Source organism: Henckelia pumila, chromosome 4, assembly GCF_033568475.1.
Source record: "Henckelia pumila isolate YLH828 chromosome 4, ASM3356847v2, whole genome shotgun sequence".
NCBI lineage: Eukaryota > Viridiplantae > Streptophyta > Magnoliopsida > Lamiales > Gesneriaceae > Henckelia > Henckelia pumila.
Genome location: NC_133123.1, coordinates 170005569 through 170023476, shown reverse-complemented (window position 1 = coordinate 170023476; position 17908 = coordinate 170005569). Strand labels below are relative to the sequence as shown.

Genomic DNA, 17908 nt, shown 5'->3' with positions numbered 1-17908 from the left:
TTCTTGTGCCTTCCAATTTTAATTTTTTTTTTCAAAATATACAATCGGAGATTTTCAATCTAACATTTTTTTTCTTTCTTTTTCAAGTAGGTTCTTTCGTAGTTTCTACTTTAATTATCTCTAACTCGTCAATTCGACTTTACTCTCAAATGAACGTTATAGGAATATTTATACTAGAACATTTTTTTTAGTTCATCAAATGTAAATTATGAATCTATTAATATATTACACCTTATTACATTATGTAATCTAAATAATTAATGTTATAAACTCAATAATATCGTTATATATGAACTAAACTAAATAAAATTAAGGATTCTAAAAGTGTCTTTATGCTTTAATATAAATTTAATAGAACGAATATTTTTTTTAAGAAAAAGGTTTATTGGAACATAAATTTCCTATTTGCCTCGCATTTGATCATACCTTTTCACTATCAAATCATGTAAGTTCCACCACTTATGTGGGAAAGATCATCTTCAATAATTGATTGAAATATTTTTCTTTGGATCCCAATCAAATCCAATACTTCAAACGTGAACAAGGACACAAATGATAAATCTCCATTGATTCTACACATACAACATTTTGCATATGTATCAAACGAAGCTCGATTAGAACAAATTAATATATACACATAGATAGAATGAGAAGAAATATTAAGAGTTTCAGTCGATTATTATCTAGTGAATCTACGAGGAACCCGTGGCGTCGGTACGGCCACGTCTCGACCAGATTTTATCAAGTCGATACGATCTTGTATGGTTTTATCAAAAAGCCTGTTGTCTGGATTCTCAGCATAGCAGACGTAGTAACAACACACACAGGCATGGGGTAATGCCATTGCTATCCTAGTCTGTCACAATTTCAAACAAACCGATAATTAGTCTGAGAATTCGAGCTTCTCCACTTGTGCTTGAAGGATTTCACAAGTTCGAGTTCGATCATACAAGCTTAAGATAATAATACTCAAGTTTGGTGTGTGTGTGTGTGCGAGCGAGCCAGCTAGAGCTGATGAATCACTTCACAAGCTCATCGGTTGCTTCTCGAGGATAAAGAGGCATCTGAATGCCTAAATTTGAGTTCGGGGTTGACTAGTCAGAAAGCTCTAGTTAGTCCCCAAGCTCGTGGCCCAACTTAACTTATCTCCCTTTCTTAGCTTCAATTTTCTATTTAATGCATTTAAGTAAATGATGAGTATGCTCAGAACCATTGACAAATTTGCTTTAAGAGAATGCCATGCATCCAACATATTAAATTTAAGAAAGAAACCAATCATTTAGGAATAGAACAAACCATTAGGTAACCGATGAACGCAGCGAGCACCGCGAGGGTGGCCATGTAGCCTCGGTGGGTGGCGGACGTCCAGGCAACGACGACAATTGTACAAATCGAGCCACTGCAAATTCCGGTGAGGAAGCAAATGGCACTAGTTATATCAGAATCAACAACCTCCTCCATTTCTCTCTTCTTAAAGAGTTCCCATGTGTCTTGTGATGCCTTGACAAAACCTTTTCCGTATGCAGCAATCTAAACAAATCATTGATCAGGGTATTTCGTTTAAAAATAATAAGAAAGGGACTACTCTGATAGGTCATCAGCCTAAAAGTAGGGGTGGAATCAGAAAACTAGCCCATTATCAATGGAGAAATGGTTACCAAGCTTACTAACCATTCCAAAATTTCTCGGATAATGGATTTGGGATAGTAGCAGACTATTACCTGAACATAGGCCCAGCCGTTGCCGCGGCTAAAAATAGATTGCATGACTCTCAGACAACAATGTGCACAAGAAAACATGAATTCATCTTCGCCTTCGAGCAAATTCAGCCCTCGTGCTACGATCCTAAGCGCCTCAATGGCAGGAACAAATAGCGACCCAAGGCTAGCGCTCCCCAAATTTTTCGACAATGCTCGTTGGAAGCAGAACTGAGTATTTGACTGCATTCCTCTGAGGTAATACAGAGCAATCACTCTACTGACTGTCATATTAGCCACATTCCTCATGACCTCAGCTACCCATGCAAGACTCAGTAACAATACGATTATAACCAAAGCAGGTGGAACATAGAAATTTAAAGCCCCGACCACAGCGAAGATCCAAACAGACATCCACAAGAATCCAGCACCAAGCATCCAATAAATAGGATGGTTAATATCATGGAATTTCGATGCGGGCTCGAGGGCTTTGATGAAAAGCCTGGAGCAAAAACTAGTTCGTTGCGTGACCCAACAAGCATAGAGTCCATTACCGATGGCAAAAGCAATGAACACGACTCCAATCCCATCAGTGGCCGGCATTTGGAAGCAGATTAGAAGGATCCCGGCTGATAAAGAAAGGGCAAAAGAACTCCAGATAATGAAATGAACCATGAATCTAGGCCATAATCTCACTGCCTTTTGCCATATAAAAGCTAATGTTATGCTAAGAAAAGATGCAGCCTCAACTTGAGGCAAAAAATGCTTCACTACCCTCTTCTCCTCCTTTTGTGTTCTCCCTTCTCCTAACAAGCCTTGCACTCCCTTATATATCAAAAACCCCATTAGCCCGATGGCAAGAACAATGTGAGCAAGGAACAAAAGCAGAGAAATCTTGTTTGTGTATGATCTTGAATTCAGTGATGCCACCGATTGCTGGTAGAAAAAACAGAATACAAAACCCAGAAAATACATCCAATCAAAATCCAAGAAAATAATTTTTAAAAAAATGAATGTTTTTAACTGAGAAAATAAAACTTTAGATTTATTTATTCTTAATTTTTTTTTTTTTTAGCTTTTACTTGTGGCGTTGGTGTGGAGGGAGACTGCTGCAGAGACGAAGGCGAGGGGCGAGGCTGCTGCAGAGGCGACGGCGAGGGGCGAGGCTGGTGTTGATGTGGAGAAGACGCAGCGACCCTTGTCGCATTATCCATGACCAGTCTTAAAGGATTTGTATTGCTCAACCTTTGCATTCTCGACATGTGAAATCCACTCGGAGGATGGGTTTCCACCGTTGATTCTTGATGAGTGTGAATATTCATTTCACCTCTTTCCAAATCCTTTATTTCTTCCCTTCTATTCTCCTTCTCTTCTTCTTTTCCTACTCCTGATTCTTCTTCTCTTTGTCCGTGCACCAGCACCTACAAAATGCAATCGCAAGAACAATTAAATGAAGGGAAGGAAAAAAAATAAAACAGATAATATCTCAAGAAATACATAGTCTAAACTTCATCCAAAAGGGTTGTGAAAGATATGCGGTGGTTGGTTCACTTACGGGTTCTGTGGCACCCATTCGACGGAGGAAGAAGCGGCGCGTGTGGATGAGGGCTCTTGCTCAGACGAACGTTAAATTTTGTGTTTGGTGATGCAGCTGTGGGCCGTGGCTCCTCGTCTACTGTTTTCTTGTTTTTTATATTACCTCAGGGGATCAGACCATTAAGTACATTTTGCTCGACCAGGCGCAGTTGGAAAGTACGAGTTGTTCACGCGCCGCCATTGGCACCATCGAAAGTGGGAGATTTGTTAGCAAGTGGGGTATTTGCTGTGTCTGGTGCGGAGCTGTAATCTGGTGTGGGTAGGTCCACGTGACTATTTTTTAACCCCATTTAATGTCACGTGATAAATTTTGGTCCAATTTGGAGACTGGATTTCAGTAACTTTAAAGTTACATTTACTGAATTAATGTTTCTGGGAGTTATAACTTATAACATCATTCTTTTCCATCTCTTATCATTTTCTTTACTCACGAATAGGGGTGAGCATTCATTCGGTTAAACTGAATTAACCGATCGAATCGATCTAATTCGGAAATTCAAAAATTCGGTTTTTATTTTCAAAAAATTCGATCAAATCGGTTAAATCGGTTCGGTTTCGTTTTTTGGTTTTAAAAAATCGGTTAACCGATTTAACCGATTATTTTAAATGAATTTATTTATTTTTATATTTTATATAGATTTTAATTAAATTGGTCCTTGCACATGGGCTTGCAAAATTCAACACTTCAGCCCACAATCATCAATCCAGCCCACAATCATCAATCCCTAAATTGCGCAGTTCATCGTTCATCTCCCGTTTCTCCACTCCCATTCACCTCTCTGCTGTCTGCGCTCATCGTTGGTCATCGGTAGATCTTCGGTCGTTGCTTTATCGTCCATCTCTCAAAAATCGATTTCTTTGTGGTGAGCTCCGAATAAAATTCCTTTAAAAGAGTCATTGTACCCGACACTGTACCCCTTCCATTAATTTCTCTCTGTTTGTAAGAATTTTACAATGGTGTTGCGGAGAAAAGCGGACGTGGGGACTCGGGTAATGTGAAATTCCATGAACTTTTTGTTTTTTCTTGTAAACAATTATTGATTTTCAGTATAAGAATGAGTTTTACTATAACAATTGTACAGTTTTGTTTCTGAACTTTAATGAGTTAATCGGTTTCTGGTTTTTTCTTTTTTTTTAAAACTTTTTCAAAAAAATTCGGTTAGTTCGGTCGGTGACCGAATTAACCGATTTTGTTTCGGTTCAGTTTTGATCGGTTATAAGAAACATATCGGTCGGTTCGGTTATGCAAAAAATATTCGGTTCGGTTCTGTTATGCAAAATTCGATCGAACCGACCGAATGATCAGCCCTACTCACAAATATAATTATCGTTTTTTCTCAAAATATATATATATATATATATATATATATATATATATAAAATCATACACGTGTTTTGCACGTTTTGGAGTAATTAGAATTAAAAACAAAATTTACATAAAAGCTCAACGATTTCACGAATAAATTGTGTGAAAAATTTCATATTTTAGTCAATTAGAAATTATTATATTTTAAGTCAAAAATATTATTTTTATTTTTAAATAGGACCATGATTGATTTTTCTGTGAGACTGTGTTACAAGAAACCTATTCCAAAATTAATTAACTCAACAAAAGATAATAACAATAATATTATAAATTTTGACAATTAATGTTAATTACTCATATGTAACTAATTTGAATAAAAGCCAGTGAGCCTTTAGCCCAATGGCTAAGGGTGAGACCCTCAGATCAATTGGTTTAAGATTCGATTTTCGCTGATTGTGAGTAGTTTCTTAATTTATTTAGGTAAATTTAAGTAATTTTTTTGCCCGAGATAAGAAATTCTCGGGTCAATGTTCAACTCTTGTCGGTTGTGCGGGTAGTTTCATTACATTGTTGTAATTGATTACTTGTAATCTTGTACTATCAAAAAAAAATTAATAAAAAAATGTGTTATAAATTTAGTGTAGAAAGATGAGAGAATAAAAGACAAGAAAGAATATAATAGGAAAAGATGAGTGTATAATTGTAACACCCGAAAATTTTAATACGTAAATTTGCATGCATAATTAAGGAAAATAATTATTTAAAATTTATATTTGGGTTAAATGACATTTATGTGTTATTATGTGAATTATATGCATGATTTAATTTATTTTAGCATTTAACCCGCTATTTTAGAATTTTTAGATTTTTAAGGAATTATTGGTTTTGATCGCGTAGACGGGATCGTGGACGAACGAGATACCAAAATTCTTAGCCAAAAATATTTTATCAGTTTTTATGAGCCTTAAAATATTATTTTAAGATATTTTTGTCAAAAAAATTTTAGTATTTTATTATATGTTTATTTAAGGGTTAATTTTTAGCCAAAATTAGCCACTTTATTGACTTTTATTAATTTTTAAAAATACCCTAAATTAGTATTTCGGGATTTATACTTTTATATCAGATTAGTGGGTATTTTGAATATTTTAAAATCTTATGTTTATGTTATATTATCTACCTAACTAAATTATATCTATTATTAACCTAATCTACCCAAAATAATCCCCCAAAAAAAAAATCCCTCCAACCCTACGTTTCTAGTGAGTAGCCGCCTCCATCATATCCCTCACCTCCATTCTCACGCTTCAGTAGAAAACTTCACACCATAGCCAAAGTTTTCAAGGTTTTCAAGAAAACAAGAAGATCTGATATGAATTCTTAATGTATGGAAGGCAAACACGACTATATTAAAATCATACCCTCAATCCAATAACAAAAGAAATCAAGAAATTGCCCAATCTTGAAACAAGTAAAAAGTTTTGGGATTAACCACCTCTAGCTTACAACGAAACTAGCAACAGTTAAACACGAAGAAAACAATTGATCACAACGGGACCTTCAGAAAACCTGTTTCTGACAACCCACGAGGATAATCAATCGACAAATGCCACAAAGTTGAAAAACTTTGATAAGTTTGATTTTTGGATAAGCAAAAGCTTGATAAAATTCTAGAGAGAATTTTAATTGATCAATATCAAAAATCTGAATTCTTAATTGTTCTTAAAATAATGAATGTTTGTTGTATTTATAATACAACTACAAAATAATAAAAGATATCGCAAAATAATTCGAAATATAGCTAAAGATATCAAAGATATCTCCTAAAAGTTTTCTAGTAGGAATAAAACTCTCAAAAATAGAAAAGAATATCATAAATACTCATAAATCCGAAAACACACACTACACGCCATACTGTGTGTAAGTGCGGTAGCGCTGGAGCGCTAGGACGTCAGCGCTGGAGCGCTCCGTACAGAGCTGGAGCACCGATGGACTAGCGCTGGGGCGCTTCAAAATACGAAGGTTTGGCGCTGGAGCACCTGTTTTGAAGCGCTGGAGCGCTGTCCTGTCGTGAAAATCCTTCAATTCTTGATTGTAAATCACGGAGCAAATCTTGGAAAAATATGAATCTTCGAGCACCTCCTAAATTCATATCAGACTCCCCTTCTTCAAAAAGATTTGTCCTCAAATCTTGCCCCTTGTCTACAAAAACCAAGCAAAACTTAGAAACTTTAAAAATATTTCTCATAAGCAATAATATACCTTGCACACTCAAAACTATGTCAAGACACAAAAACTTTCTCATACTCAAACTAAACACCTTATAACCACTAGCATGCATAAACATGATCACAATTCCGTTAAGCATTACAAAACTCAAGTTCCTCCCCTTCTTAGACCTAGTTAACCCTAACACAAAATGCATAGTTAAATACAACCATTGTTTTCTATGAATAAGAAACAACTCACATGCATTATCCCACTTACAACTCCACTCAACATATCTCTTCATGTGTAACCACAACAAATATTCATCCATTATACTCATTCTTTTGGACCTCTCAAAATTACACTTCATTTTGAACACACATGTCCTTTCATCAAATAAATCATGCAATGACGAACATATAAAGAAAAACTTATTTTCTTTAAACAAATACGTGCTCACATAAAATTTTTCATTAACATTGCACAAGTATTTTTCAAACACATCCTCAAAATTATTAACCCATTCTTGCAATTCATTAACATTTTCAAACCATAAGCACCTTGTAACCAAAAGAGATAAGAACTCATACCTTGGTGATAATGTAGTAACTACCACATTTTCATGACCTCGTTGGTACGTAATCAACGCTTCACCAACAACTCTAAATCCGTGAGAACTTACACCAAAATCAACAAGTTCTCTTGCACAAAATACATTCAAATTTCTAACATGCTCATGACCCAAAAACTTTATACCCAACATGATTAACACAATTCCATAATGTTCAACATGCACTTTAAAAATTTTGCTATATACTAAGATAAAATCAAAGTATATCACAATAAAGTTACCCATAGATGCATGAAAAACACAACCCATCAATCCCATGAAAGTATTACGCACATTAGTTAGTCCAAAAGTCAACAATAACCAATCAGGCAAATACGACTTACCACCTATACTATTCTTGCAACACTCGCACATATCAACATAAACCAAATAACCAACTCTTGTAGTATGCACAAACTCAAGAGACTTAACATCAAGATTTGAACTTAAAGCATAATTTATAGCTAACACTTTCTCAAATCCTTCAACAAAGTAATTAAATCCATGCAACATTGAATTAAATTCATACCTTTGAAAGTTTGTATTGAAATTGTACCTTTGATTTGCATCTAAATCATACCTCTCAAAGAGAACAACTTTCAAACATTCAACCTCACCTTCACATGGATCCAACATGTTAAGACTTTTAATATTGTATCTCCTTTGTTTTCTCATCAATGCATCACCAAAATCCTGCAAAGAAGAACAAACAATGCTCGGGATTGAACCGGCTAAATCATGACAATGAGATAAAACCTCTTTGTACAAAAGTACTTTAGGGATTTTATTCATTTGAACAAAATTTTCAACCTCACTATTTTGGACCATAATATTTTCTTTTTTTATTGGTCTCTTTTTTCACTTTTCTTTCCTCTCTTTTTTTCTCTCAAAGGTCATCTCACTCTTTTGAACTCTTTTTTCGACCTTAAAGATTTCTTTTTCTTTTTCTATGGCTATCTCACATTTTTTTTCAGCCATATCACTCAAAATTTCAAATCCCAATTGATCCTCAAGAAATTCCTTTGGATTCAATTGAATTGCAAGATTACAAGACTTGTAGTAGCCCGAACCCTAATTGAGTAATTAAAGGATTAATGCTAATTAAATAAATTGGGGATTGGACGGATCGGAAGCTCCGAAGGGACGATCGGAAGCTCCGACCGGGATCGGAAGTTCCGATCGGGATCGGAAGCTCCGATGAGGATCGGAGGCACCGATGATATTACGTCATCCATGACGTGTGGCTGGATCGGAAGCTCCGATCAGGACCGGAGGCTCCGATCACCCCTATCCGGAGTCATCAAGTGATATTTTGACACGTGGCAGATCAGGATCTTCGGAAGCTCCTATGGCAGGATCGGACGTTTCGATCGAGGTTCGGACGTTCCGATCGAGGATCGGAGGCTCCGATCGTTGTCTATAAATAGAAGGCCGAGACTTCATTTCTCCTTGCCAATTCCGGATTTCCTCTCTATTTCTAGTCATATTCGAGCTGTTCTAGTTTTCTTAGGCTTGGTCCGGAGGTCGGAGAGGCGTTCGATAGTCGTAGCGGAGTTGTGCCCAAGTTCTGGAGGCATCGACATCAAAGGGCTAACGACGGACGAAGGTATAGCTTTTGCTTCCTATAAATATTTAGGAGTATGCAATAGCTTAGTTAAGGCTTTTAGAGCACTGTAATGATAGTAGTATCATTTCGCTGTGTAGGCGGACTTTAGGCTTGGACTTAGAGCTGGTATTGCCTACCTGGTATTTGAGGTACGAAAGTACTGTTCGAGATATCCTGACTGAGTATGCATGTATTATGTGACTGCATGATTTATATGCCATGATATTATGCTGCATTCATTTGCATCTTGCTGTATCTCCTTCGAGATGTCTGTAGTAGGATTGTACCCTATCCTGTTAGTGGATGGACTTCCATCGATTTGGGTCCGGCGTATCCACAGTTATCTCGATATGGGAGCCACCTCCTGAAGCGACGGCACAGCGTGCTACATACCAGGGCCCGATCTGTCTCTGTTATCTGATCCTTGACCTCGAGTCTATAGGGAGTTCACTTTGCATGCATGTATACTCATACTCTCGCACTGAGCGTTTTATGCTCACGTCTCGTACTCTGTATTTTCTGGACACCCTATTCCATGGGGCAGGTTTGCGATTGGACGAGGAGGGTGGATCCAAGAGGGGCTAGTCAGTGGTTGGCCAGCTGGAGCTTCGTCTAGGCTTTATTACTGTTGTTTGGGTTTATACAGCTATTCGATTTGGTTGTATAATATTGGATAATTACAGATTCCTTTACTTGGGATTGTATAATGTTATTGGTTTCCGCAGTTTTATTCTGATATCTGTTTTATTAAGTTAATTGCATGCATAAGTTCTGTTTAGTAGGTGATCCGGGTTAGGGTCACTACATTTATGGTATCAGAGCATTCAAAAGATTTCTTGGGATTTAGTCTCATCTTGAGGTATTTTTGTAGATGTCAAATCGTGACGACCAGAGTTCTCATGGCAGTGTTGGTGGGCGTTGGGGTGATGCCGACCGGGAGCCTCGTCGAGAACGGCGTCATCGTCACCATGACGACGAGCGTTTCACTGTGCGTCGATTCTTAGCTATGGGTCCTAAGCCCTTAGTTGGAGGTGAGTCTCCGGAGGATGCGGAGAACTGGTTAGACCGCATGGAGACGACTTTTCAGACTTTCCAATGCACTGATGAGCAGAAGGTGGAGACCGTTGGCTATCTTCTGGATGGGCGTGCGCGCAGGTGGTGGAGGTTTACTTCTGCACCTTTTGTTGCGGCGAGAGGAGTGGCCACCTGGGCCGAGTTTCGCACAGCTTTCCAAAAGCGGTATTTTCCTCCTGCACTCCGACAGTCGAAGGCAGGCGAGCTACTGAGTCTGCGACAGGGAACTATGTCTATCGATGAGTATCAGCAGAGGTTCTTTGATCTGCTATCCTATTGCCCCGAGATTGCTGATAGCTCAGAGATGAAGTATAATCTGTTCCTTCAGGGCCTTAAACCTGAGATCCATGACCGTGTGGCGGTTGGCGACGACATGTCCTACGAGGGTTTGGTGAGCCGTTGTCACCAGGCGGAGGACAGCATTCGGCGGAACAGGTCTTTCTCTCAGTCGAGACCTGCTAGTTCTTTGGCCCCCCGTGCCCAGTCATTCAAGAAGTCCGGATCTACTTCTTCCTCTGGTTCGGGAGGTGTTGTCTGTTTCGGTAAGAAGGACAAGTGTGATCACTGTGGGAAGAACCATCCATCCGACAAGTGCCGCAGAGCTTCTGGAGCTTGTTTCCGTTGTGGAGAGACTGGTCATATCCGGAGGGATTGTCCACAGTCTGGGGGAGGCGGTTCTGGATCTGGTTCAGGATCTGGTTCTCAGGCTACCGTACAGCAGAGGTCGCAGGGACAGTCTGCTGGGAGTTCTCATTTGAGGCCACGAGCTTCTGGCCAGGTGTTTGCCCTGAGACATGATCAGGCTGTGGAGGAGAATGAGAAAGTCATCGCAGGTACATTTATGCTTTATGGTATACCTGCTCTTGTACTTATTGACACTGGTGCATCTCATTCCTTCATTTCTGCACGTTTTGTTAAGAGGCATAAGTTACCATGCATTGCACTAAACGTAGTGATGTCTGTTTCTACTCCGACGGGCCAATCTGCTTTGGCTAAGCGTCTAGTGATGGGTTCCCCTTTAGAGTTCGAAGGGAACATTCTGTTAGCGAATCTCATGGTCCTGGCGATGGACGACTTTGATTGCATTCTGAGAATAGATGTGCTGACTACCTATCGAGCTTCAGTGGACTGCTATCAGAGATTAGTACGCTTTCATCCGGAAGGGAGTGAGAGTTGGTTTTTCTATGGTGAGGGAGCGCGACCCCCGATGCCTTTGGTATCAGCTTTGAGAGCCTGTCGAGCTCTAGAGTCTGGCGGGGAAGGCTACCTTATCTATGCAGTTGATTTGTCCGCTGAGAGTATTGGGATAGAGAGCATTCCTGTTGTGGATGAATTTTCAGATGTGTTTCCTGATGAGATTCCGGGTTTTCCTCCTGCTAGGGAAGTCGAGTTTGGCATAGAGTTGATGCCGGGTACTTCGCCTATTTCTAGAGCACCGTATCGTCTGGCTCAGTCAGAGATGCGTGAGTTGAAGAATCAGCTACAGGATCTTTTGGACAAGGGGTACATTCGTCCTAGTGTATCTCCTTGGGGAGCTCCTGTTCTCTTCGTGAAGAAGAAGGATGGGTCGATGCGGCTGTGCATTGACTATCGACAGCTGAATCGAGTCACTGTGAAGAACAAGTATCCGTTGCCTCGTATTGATGACTTGTTTGATCAGTTGCAGGGTACTTCTATTTACTCCAAGATTGACTTAAGATCTGGGTATCATCAGTTGAGAGTCCGTGATCAGGACGTAGCCAAGACTGCATTCCGTACTCGCTATGGGCATTACGAGTTCCTAGTGATGCCATTTGGTTTGACCAATGCGCCGGCTATATTCATGGATCTGATGAACCGTGTCTTCAGGGAGTATTTGGACAAGTTTGTCGTGGTCTTCATTGACGACATCTTGGTGTATTCGCGTAATACGGAAGAGCATGTTTCTCACTTGCGGTTGGTACTACAGACTCTTCGAGATGAGCAATTGTACGCCAAGCTGAGCAAGTGTGAGTTCTGGATGGATAGAGTGGTTTTTCTTGGCCATATCATATCCAGGGAGGGGATTTCTGTTGATCCAAGCAAGATTGAAGCGGTACTTAATTGGTCGCGTCCGACGACGGTTGCTGAGATCCGTAGTTTTCTGGGTCTAGCAGGGTATTATCGTCGCTTCATTCTGAATTTCTCTCAGTTAGCTCGACCGTTGACGCAGCTTACCCGCAAGGGTGTGGATTTCGAGTGGTCCTCCGAGTGTGAGGAGAATTTCCGTGAGCTTCGACGGCGATTGACTTCTGCGCCGGTGTTAGCATTACCGTCAGGATCTGGAGGGTATGTAGTTTACACGGATGCTTCTCTTCAGGGGTTAGGTTGTGTCCTGACTCAGAATGGGCATGTGATCGCATACGCTTCTAGACAGCTGAAGCTTCACGAGGACAACTACCCAGTCCATGATTTGGAGTTGGCAGCCATTGTGTTCGCTTTGAAGATCTGGCGTCATTATCTGTATGGCGAGAAATTTGAGATCTTCACCGACCATAAGAGTCTCAAGTATTTGTTCACTCAGGCAGAATTGAACATGAGGCAGAGACGTTGGATGGACTTGCTTAAGGACTATGATTGCGAGATTAAGTACCATCCGGGAGCTGCTAATCTCACCGCTGATGCTTTGAGTCGCAAGGTGCGACTATCCGCACTTCAGACTTGTTCGATGTCTAGTGCGATCAGTGACTGTTGTACTTCAGGTTATACCTTCAAGCATAAGAAAGGTATGCAGAGTATCCAGATGTTTGCGATATTATCTGAGCCAGCCTTGTACTCGCGGATCCGAGATGCTCAGATGTCTGATTCGAAGACCCAGCGTTTAGCTCGTCTAGCTAACGAGGTTAGCTCGTCTGGATTTCATTATCAGTCAGATGGCTTTCTGTGTTTGTCTGGTAGGCTTGTGATTCCACAGGATGAAGAGTTGCGAGAGGAGATTTTGTCTCAGGCACATCGCACTAAGTTGAGTATTCATCCTGGGAGCAACAAGATGTACAAGGATCTACGTACTCGTTTCTGGTGGAAGGGAATGAAACGCAGTGTTTATCAGTTTGTTTCCAGATGTTTGGTGTGTTAACAGGTCAAGGCAGAGCACCGACGACCTGGAGGATTGCTTCACAGTCTGCCTATTCCTGAATGGAAATGGGAGTTTATCACTATGGACTTTGTGACCCATTTGCCGGTATCCCCGAGGAACTGTGATGCTATCTGGGTTGTGGTGGACCGACTCACCAAGTCAGCGCATTTCATTGCCTATAGCCGAGAGTACTCTGTGGATCGCATGGCACGGATGTACATTCAGGAGATCGTTCGACTTCATGGAGTGCCTGTGAGCATTGTCAGCGATCGGGACCCCAGGTTTACTTCTAGATTCTGGGGGAGTGTTCAGCGTGCGATGGGTACTACTCTCAGTTTGAGTACAGCCTATCATCCAGAGACTGATGGTCAGTCAGAGCGCACTATCCGTACGTTAGAGGATATGCTTAGAGCGTGCGTCTTGGATTTTGGTTCAGCCTGGCAGGATCATTTGCCGTTGATCGAGTTCGCTTACAACAACAGCTATCACACTAGTATTGGGATGGCACCTTTTGAGGCGTTGTATGGGCGACGTTGTCGTACTCCACTCTTCTGGGAAGAAGTGGGGGAGAGACAGGCTGAGGGACCGGAGTTTATCCAGCAGGCGATAGATATTGTTGATCAGATCAAGAAACGGATTAAGACTGCACAGGATCGTCAGGCCATCTATGCTAATATCAAGCGTAGGCCTTTGCAGTTCGAGGTCGGGGAGAAAGTGTTTCTGAGAGTGTCACCTTTCCGCAAGATTCTCAGATTTGGCCTTAAGGGCAAGTTGTCTCCCAGATTTATCGGTCCGTTTGAGGTCTTGGAGAGCATTGGCGATTTGGCTTATCGACTAGCATTGCCACCGCATCTATCCAGCATTCACGACGTGTTCCACGTATCTCTGTTGCGACGGTATGTGGCGGATGAATCTCATATTCTGCAGCAGTCTGAGGTTCAGGTAGATAAGGATTTGACTTATGTTGAGAAACCTCTTCGCATCCTTGATTTTAAGGATAAGGTTTTACGGAACAAAGTCATTCCTTTGGTTTTAGTTCAGTGGCAGCGCCGAAACACTGAGGAAGCTACTTGGGAGCTTGAGGACAGGATGCGTAAAGACCATCCTGAGTTGTTTTGATTTCATTCTTTAAGTTGTATTCAGTTGCAAACTCTGTAAACGTTTGTTTGAATAAAGAATGTTTCTGATTTCTGTATTTGCATTCGGTACTTAAGATCTGATTTCAAGGACGAAATATCTTAAGTGGGGGAGAATGTAGTAGCCCGAACCCTAATTGAGTAATTAAAGGATTAATGCTAATTAAATAAATTTGGGATTGGACGGATCGGAAGCTCCAAAGGGACGATCGGAAGCTCCGATCGGGATCGGAAGTTCCGATCGGGATCGGAAGCTCCGATGAGGATCGGAGGCACCGATGATATTACGTCATCCATGACGTGTGGCTGGATCGGAAGCTCCGATCAGGACCGGAGGCTCCGATCACCCCTATCCGGAGTCATCAAGTGATATTTTGACACGTGGCAGATCAGGATCTTCGGAAGCTCCGATGGCAGGATCGGACGTTCCGATCGAGGTTCGGACGTTCCGATCGAGGATCGGAGGCTCTGATCGTTGTCTATAAATAGAAGGCCGAGACTTCATTTCTCCTTGCCAATTCCGGATTTCCTCTCTATTTCTAGTCATATTCGAGCTGTTCTAGTCTTCTTAGGCTTGGTCCGGAGGTCGGAGAGGCGTTCGATAGTCGTAGCGGAGTTGTGCCCAAGTTCTGGAGGCATCGACATCAAAGGGCTAACGACGGACGAAGGTATAGCTTTTGCTTCCTATAAATATTTAGGAGTATGCAATAGCTTAGTTAAGGCTTTTAGAGCACTGTAATGATAGTAGTATCATTTCGCTGTGTAGGCGGACTTTAGGCTTGGACTTAGAGCTGGTAGTGCCTACCTGGTATTTGAGGTACGAAAGTACTGTTCGAGATATCCTGACTGAGTATGCATGTATTATGTGACTGCATGATTTATATGCCATGATATTATGCTGCATTCATTTGCATCTTGCTGTATCTCCTTCGAGATGTCTGTAGTAGGGTTGTACCCTATCCTGTTAGTGGATGGACTTCCATCGATTTGGGTCCGGCGTATCCACAGTTATCTCGGTATGGGAGCCACCTCCTGAAGCGACGGCACAGTGTGCTACATACCAGGGCCCGGTCTGTCTCTGTTATCTGATCCTTGACCTCGAGTCTATAGGGAGTTCACTTTGCATGCATGTATACTCATACTCTCGCACTGAGCGTTTTATGCTCACGTCTCGTACTCTGTATTTTCTGGACACCCTATTCCATGGGGCAGGTTTGCGATTGGACGAGGAGGGTGGATCCAGGAGGGGCTAGTCAGTGGTTGGCCAGCTGGAGCTTCGTCTAGGCTTTATTACTGTTGTTTGGGTTTATACAGCTATTCGATTTGGTTGTATAATATTGGATAATTACAGATTCCTTTACTTGGGATTGTATAATGTTATTGGTTTCCGCAGTTTTATTCTGATATCTGTTTTATTAAGTTAATTGCATGCATAAGTTCTGTTTAGTAGGTGATCCGGGTTAGGGTCACTACAAGACTCATCCAACAAATTACTAGTCCCACTATGAAAATCCATAAGACTCTCATCTACAACAAAAATATTAGATGAATCTTCAACACATACAAAATCATCTACCACTTCACATTCTCCAACACTTAAATCACTATCATTCACAATCATTATTTTTTTGTTAGGACACTGACTAGCAATATGACCAAGACCTTGACATCTAAAGCATTTAATATCCCTAGAACGATTATTGGGAGTTTCAAATTTATCTTGCACTCCTTGATTTTGTGTTTCTTGCTTGGTGTCAACTTTTGGTTTGGACACCGGCTTGACATCCTCTCGTTTGCCAACGTTTGGATGCCAAGGTGTAGTAGTTCCTCCACCCGAGGACACTCGACCAATGCCTCTCCTTTTAAGCTGTAGCTCCACTTTCATAGTTAATTGTACCATCTCTTCAAGATCCACACAATGTCGTAGCTCCACTTGGTCGTGAATATCTCTATTCAAACCACAAAGAAATCGAGCCACTGTTGCCTCACTATCCTCCTCAATGTTAGCCCGGATCATAGTAATCTCCAACTCCTTGTAGTAGTCTTCTACACTTCTCGAGCCTTGCTTCAAATTCTTCAATCGCTTAAACATATCACGATAATAGTAATTAGGAACAAACCTTTTCTTCATTATTTGCTTCATCTCCTCCCATGTTTCAATAGACCTCTCACGATTTCTCCTCCTAGATGTAGTCAGTTGATCCCACCAAATTAGAGCATAATCCACAAACTTAACAACCGCTAACTTTATTTTTTTCGAATCGTTGTAGTTGTGGCAGTCAAACACCGACTCCACTCTCATCTCCCACTCCAAATAAGCCTCTGGATCAGATTTCCCATTAAACGATGGAATTTTCATCTTAATCCCATTAATATTTCCATCTTCTCTACCCCCTTCAGTATACCTCCCTCGCATTGCTTCTCTTCTATTTCTTCCATCGTCTTGACCTCGCCTATTCCTACCCGAATTCTCACCAAAACTCTCATCATACTCACTAACTTCAAGTTTACTTATCCTTTCATGCATTGTTTCCAACTCCGCTCTCATTGCTTCCCTTATCATTGTACTCAAATCTTCCTTTGAAAAATTTTGACTATTTGAACTCATCGTACCTGCAAGAAAAATATTAGTAATAAAATTCCTCACACAAGTTCTCACAAGTCCCTCCAAACAAATTCACTCAATCACTTTTTTTTTTTTCACTCAAAATTTATGTAGGCTTTTGCTTGGTAAAAGTGAATCAAACTCTCAAGCTCACAACTTGTAGACACTTGAAGATTGACTCTCGAAGACTGACAAAAACAAGATGAATAAATTTATGAACACTCGAATTTTGACTTGAACCCAAGGATGAACAATTGACAACAAGTTATCTTGCTTCTTCAATATTTCTTTTTTTTTTTTTTGAAGCTTTCGATCCTTTCTATTTTTTTTTGATCGATTTTTTTTATATATATAACTTGTAGCACAAGACACGAGACTTGGATAACAAGTTTGAAAAAAACGACACAAAAATTCGACGAAGGAAATATTCCAACGAAGAACGATGAAGAACGGATAAGAAGAACGAAGAACGCAAAGAACAGAGATAGATGAAGATAGATATTTACTTGTTTCAAAACCTTGGCTTTGATACCAAATGATATGAATTCTTAATGTATGGAAGGCAAACACGACTATATTAAAATCGTACCCTCAATCCAATAACAAAAGAAATCAAGAAATTGCCCAATCTTGAAACAAGTAAAAAGTTTTGGGATTAACCACCTCTAGCTTACAACGAAACTAGCAACAGTTAAATACGAAAAAAACAATTGATCACAACGGGACCTTCAGAAAACCTGTTTCTGACAACCCACGAGGATAATCAATCGACAAACGCCACAAAGTTGAAAAACTTTGATAAGTTTGATTTTTGGATAAGCAAAAGCTTGATAAAATTCTAGAGAGAATTTTAATTGATCAATATCAAAAATCTGAATTCTTAATTGTTCTTAAAATAATGAATGTTTGTTGTATTTATAATACAACTACAAAATAATAAAAGATATCGCAAAATAATTCGAAATATAGCTAAAGA

At 40.2% G+C, this 17908-nt stretch overlaps 2 protein-coding genes across 2 annotated transcripts; both read right to left on the bottom strand.

The window, feature by feature from the left end:
- Positions 1-551: 551 nt before the first annotated feature.
- Positions 552-3514, bottom strand: LOC140864719 (uncharacterized). Its single transcript, XM_073269047.1, has 5 exons — positions 3253-3514; positions 2780-3118; positions 1722-2633; positions 1297-1530; positions 552-856 (listed from the first exon to the last, which is right to left on the bottom strand). Exons 1-5 carry the CDS (start codon positions 3268-3270, stop codon positions 680-682), a joined length of 1680 nt encoding a protein of 559 aa, XP_073125148.1. The 5' UTR covers positions 3271-3514; the 3' UTR covers positions 552-679.
- A 3316-nt stretch (positions 3515-6830) lies between these two features.
- Positions 6831-16935, bottom strand: LOC140862314 (uncharacterized). The gene is made up of 4 exons (XM_073265327.1): positions 16102-16935; positions 8342-8488; positions 7398-8110; positions 6831-6861 (listed from the first exon to the last, which is right to left on the bottom strand). Exons 1-4 carry the CDS (start codon positions 16933-16935, stop codon positions 6831-6833), a joined length of 1725 nt encoding a protein of 574 aa, XP_073121428.1.
- Between the last annotated feature and the right edge of the window lie 973 nt (positions 16936-17908).

Excerpts from the sequence above, each read along its gene's own strand:
- LOC140864719 (XM_073269047.1), bottom strand. Across the intron at positions 1,531-1,721 it reads ACGGCTGGGCCTATGTTCAG|ATTGCTGCATACGGAAAAGG; the intron begins GTAATAGTCTGC and ends TGATTTGTTTAG. Across the intron at positions 857-1,296 it reads CGTTCATCGGTTACCTAATG|ACTAGGATAGCAATGGCATT; the intron begins GTTTGTTCTATT and ends AAATTGTGACAG.
- LOC140862314 (XM_073265327.1), bottom strand. The coding sequence starts at position 16,935 with ATGAGTTCAAATAGTCAAAATTTTTCAAAGGAAGATTTGAGTACAATG. Across the intron at positions 8,489-16,101 it reads AACGAGAGGATGTCAAGCCG|GGTTCGGGCTACTACAAGTC; the intron begins GTGTCCAAACCA and ends TTACTCAATTAG. Across the intron at positions 8,111-8,341 it reads AAGAAAAAGAAATCTTTAAG|GATTTTGGTGATGCATTGAT; the intron begins GTCGAAAAAAGA and ends TCTTCTTTGCAG.